Source organism: Eretmochelys imbricata, chromosome 1, assembly GCF_965152235.1.
Source record: "Eretmochelys imbricata isolate rEreImb1 chromosome 1, rEreImb1.hap1, whole genome shotgun sequence".
In the NCBI taxonomy this organism is placed as follows: Eukaryota; Metazoa; Chordata; order Testudines; family Cheloniidae; genus Eretmochelys; species Eretmochelys imbricata.
Window position 1 is genome coordinate 2,076,732 of NC_135572.1, and position 4,631 is coordinate 2,081,362.

Here is a 4,631-nt window from a genome sequence, read left to right on the forward strand (position 1 = left end):
TGATGAGAGGGAACTCCTTTGTACTGAACCCGGACCTTGCTGCTATCAACTCGGCCTGGCAGAAGGGTTACAATTGCATGAATGAACAATGATGGATAACCACTATCCAAACTCATGTTTCCTGATGGAAGCTATTAAGTTTTCCCAGACCACAACATGTAGAATTACTGATGCATGGAGGACCATAAAACATGGAATTGGTATTAGTAGGGCCAGTTGTTCATAATTAATTTCTCTAAATAATGAAAGTGTCATTTTTCATTGTGTGAAGGGCAACCAATCTGCTTCACCCATAAGAACAGCCCCCAGTAGTGCATGTAGTGTCTCATATTCACATTGTCTCTTCATCCAGGTATTTGTACTGCAACCATCACCCTTGACCCTGGGCACATACAGAAAGTTAGGGGAACGTATGGTACATGCAGGTGACACCGTTCTGCCTCATTGTTGGACACCTTCTCCCCTACTCCATGTCAGATTCCAACAGAACCAACTTCATCAACCCCTCCACCTTCATCCTGCTGGGCGTTCCTGGCCTGGAGGCAGCCCATGTCTGGATCTCCATCCCCTTCTCCACCATGTACGTCATAGCCATCTTCGGGAACCTTGCTATCCTGCTCATCGTGAAGAGGGAGCCCAGCCTCCATGGGCCCATGTACTATTTCCTCTGCATGCTGGCTGTCACCGACCTGGTTCTGTCCACCTCCATCCTGCCCAAAATGCTGAGCATCTTCTGGTTCAATATCAGGGAGATCAATTTCAGTGCCTGCCTCATCCAGCTGTACTTGATTCACTGCTTCATAGTGACAGAGTCTGGCATCCTCGTGGCCATGGCTTTTGATCGCTACGTGGCCATCTGTGATCCCCTGAGACATTCCACCATCCTGACAAACCCCGTTGTGACCAAGATTGGCCTGGTTGTGGTGCTGCGTGGAGGCATGCTTGTACTGCCCTATGTCTTGCTGGTGAGGCAGTGGCCATATTGCAGAACTAACATCATCCCCCACACACACTGCGAGCACATGGCCGTGGTGAAGCTGGCCTGCGCTGACATCCGTGTCAGTAGTTACTATGGCCTCTCTGTGGCAATCTTGGTGATCAGTATGGATGTGCTTTTTATCGCCGTGTCCTATATACAAATCCTCAGGGCCATCTTCAGTCTCCCCACAAAGGACGCCCGACTGAAGACTTTTGGGACTTGCATCTCCCATCTCTGTACCATCTTAGTCTTTTACATCTCAGCTCTCTTCTCCTCCCTAACGTACCGGTTTGGCCAGAATGTGGCCCTGCACTTCCACGTTCTCATTGCCAATGTCTACTTCCTGGTGCCCTCCATGCTAAACCCCATCATCTATGGGGTGAGGACCAAACAGATCAGGAACAGGGTGCTACATCTCTTTACTCATAAAGGGATCTAAAATTTTCTTCTGGTGCTCTGGCTCTCACACCGAGCTCAATGAAGATCTGGAAGGTGACATGGTGCTGGGCCCTACACTTTCCTGACCTTACTGTGCGTTATCAACGTGACAAACTGGTAACTTGATCCCTGAAGCCCTGCCCTCTGCCCAACCTCTTCCCCTAAAGCCTGAACCTTGTTCCACTTCTTTCCTTAAGGCCCCACCCACTTCTGTGACTCTTCCCCCAAGGTACTACCCTTGTCATTCACTCCTCTCATCCCCTCTCCCCATCCCTTGCTGGATCATCTCCACCTCCCTCTCCCACCAGCTGGGCTTGCTCTGCTCTGGGGTTAGGATGGGAGCTGCTGCAGCCTGACAAAGAGCCTGCAAGCGAGTGCAGCCAGGACACACAATTGGGGCCGACAGCTATATAAGGTAGTGAGTGACATCATCTTGTATTCTTCTTTCATCACCCAAGAAGTCTCCTGGAAACACCCGAGGAACAAAGACTGAACTGGTGGAAGTGCTGGATCCAGGCTAAAGGGATGTTTAGCATGTGAATGGAACACCTGGGGCTTCCAAGTTGTAAAGCAAGGGTAGCTGGCCCCATAAGAATCTGCTGCCTACTTGTATCATCTCTTAGGGTGAGAATATGCTATTTATAACTAATATGTTTAGCATTTTAAATTTAGTTTGTGTGTTTTGTTTAGTTTGTTATTTTCCAGGTAATCTGCTTTAATCTCTTTGCTATCCCTTATAATCATTTAAAATCTATCTTCTATAGTTAATGAATTTGTTTTACTTTATCTAAACCAGTATGGGAGTCATAATTCAGGGGCAAAAGGCTGCTATATATTCCTCTCCATACTGAGAGTGGGGAAAATTTTATGAGCTTGCAATGTACAGTTCCCTGTGCAAGGCAAGATCATATAATTTTGGGTTTATACTCCAGAGGGGGTTTGTGCCTGAGAAGCTGGAAGGTGCCCTAGGTTCAGCCTTCCCAGGCAGGAGCTGGTCAGAGTGCCTGTCTACCTGTGACAGCTCGGTGTGTCCCTACCCGTAAGTATGCTGGTGAAAGTGCAGGCTGAAGCCTGGGGGACTTTACAGCTAGCCACAGCAGTACAGTAAGAAGGAGCCCAGGCTGAGGGTTGGGATCAGGATTCTGAGGCAGGCGGGGGATATTGTGCATCATACAGCTTGTGGGCCCTAAAGCTCAGCTACAAACCCCTGAGGGAAGAGACCATCGTCTGGCTTATTTCTTTAGCTTTCAGCTCCCTTCATTTCCTCCTAGTTGGAGGCTTGAAGCAGGCAAGATCCCTTCAAAGGGGATGGGCTGGGAGCCGTTTGTCCTGAGCCAGGCTTCGGGAGCAAGGCAAGGGATCAATTTGGAAGCTAGGAGGACAACAGCTGAGAGAGGTGGAAGGATAAGCCCCAGCTTTAGTTGGGAAGCCAGGATGCTGGGCAGAGGCTGGGGTGGCTGCGGTAGCTGATAATGAGGGAGTGGCCCAACTTGATGATCACTTTAGATAAGCTATTACCAGCAGGAGAGTGGTGTGGGAGGAGGTATTGTTTCATGGTCTCTGTGTGTATATAATGTCTTCTGCAGTTTCCACAGTATGTATCCGATGAAGTGAGCTGTAGCTCACGAAAGCTCATGCTCAAATAAATTGGTTAGTCTCTAAGGTGCCACAAGTACTCCTTTTCTTTCTGCGAATACAGAATAACACAGCTGTTACTCTGAAAGCTGAGGGAGATAAGTGGCACAACTTCCATTCGTCCGCTATTTACACACCTACAGGGCACCATATCTGGAACTACAGGGCACCCATTGCCCAGGGGCTGAAGCTGAACAGTGAAGCTGAGTCTAACATACGCTCTGCATGACACTTTTGATCTCTATATCTGGAACCTCTTTAGCTAGGCTGTTAGGCAGCATTTCTGACAGGTTCCTCCCGGGGTTCTATCTGGAACTGGGGTACCACTCAGCCCCCTGACTCACCAGCCTGGGCTCCCTCTAACACTGTACTGCTGTGACAACCTACAAAGATTTCCACCCTGCACTTTCACCAGCATACACACAGGTAGGGACACACCCAGATGCAGTTACAAGGAGACTCTCTGACCAGCCCCTGCATAGGAAAGCTTCTCCCAGCTCCTCAGGCACACCCCCTCCGCTGGAGTAAAAACCCAAATTATACCGTATTGCGCTGCATGGGAAACCATATAGCGTAAACTCATGACATTTGTCACCTCCTTCAACATGGAGAGGAATATGGAACAGCGTTTTGGTCCTGAATTTTGATACGGCAAGCTAAATTTATTAACTACAAAATATAGATTTTAAAATATTTTAGTGATAGCAAACAGATCCAAGCAGATTACCTAGCAAATAAGCAAAAACCGCAAACTAAGCTTAATATACTAAACTGATTGGATATGAATACCAATTTCTCACCCTAAGAGATGATACAAGCAGGCTGCAGATTCTTAAGAGGCCAGCTGCACTTGCTTTACAGCTTGGAAGCCCCAGGTGTTCCATTCACAGGCTAAACATCACTTTAGCCTGGATCCAGCACTTCCCCCAGTTCAGTCTTTGTTCGTTGGGTGTTTCCAGAAGTCTTCGTGGGTGGGGAGAGAAGAACACCACATGATGTCACTCCCTGCCTTATATAGCTTTTGCATATGGTGGGAACCCTTTGTTTCAAAGCTTAGTTCCCAGACTGGTCTGTGAAAAAAACACTGACATCTGAAGATGCAGTCTAGAGACATGTGGTCACATCACATGTCTTTGTAGAGTCATAGAAGCCATTAATTCGAGGCTGCCGGGAAGGCTCCCCAGGTGGGGGATAAGCTTCTCCTAAGGCCTATTGTTGTTTCCTAATGGCCCATTGCCCTGAATAGGCCCTTCCCACCCAGCTATCTAGACTGAAAAACCCTGTCTAGTGGGTGTTACCCAGGTGTAGTTCCATTTCAAATACAGATACATAGCCAATATTCATAACATCTCACACAAAAATGATACACGCACACAAATAGGATAATCATATTCAGCAAATCATAGCTTTTCCAATGACATACCACATGACTTATATTGCATAAAATGCATTATAATTATGTCATAATCACGTCATAGTAATATCACTGTGGAGAATATGGGGTGCAGCGTCACAGCATTATCCTCGTGTCATGGACTGACTGAGTCATGTGCAGCGATCAAGTGATTGACCCAAAACC

The 4,631-nt window shown here is 47.5% G+C and overlaps 1 protein-coding gene across 1 annotated transcript; it reads left to right on the forward strand.

Moving 5' to 3' along the window:
* The first annotated feature begins 419 nt into the window (after window positions 1-419).
* LOC144277676 (olfactory receptor 52M1-like) lies at window positions 420-1,418 on the forward strand. Its single transcript, XM_077838618.1, has one exon. The coding sequence runs from the start codon at window positions 420-422 to the stop codon at window positions 1,416-1,418; it is 999 nt and encodes a 332-aa protein (XP_077694744.1).
* Window positions 1,419-4,631: the final 3,213 nt, after the last annotated feature.

Bases quoted from the DNA above. Each gene is read 5' to 3' on its own strand.
- LOC144277676 (XM_077838618.1), top strand. From the start codon at position 420: ATGCAGGTGACACCGTTCTGCCTCATTGTTGGACACCTTCTCCCCTAC.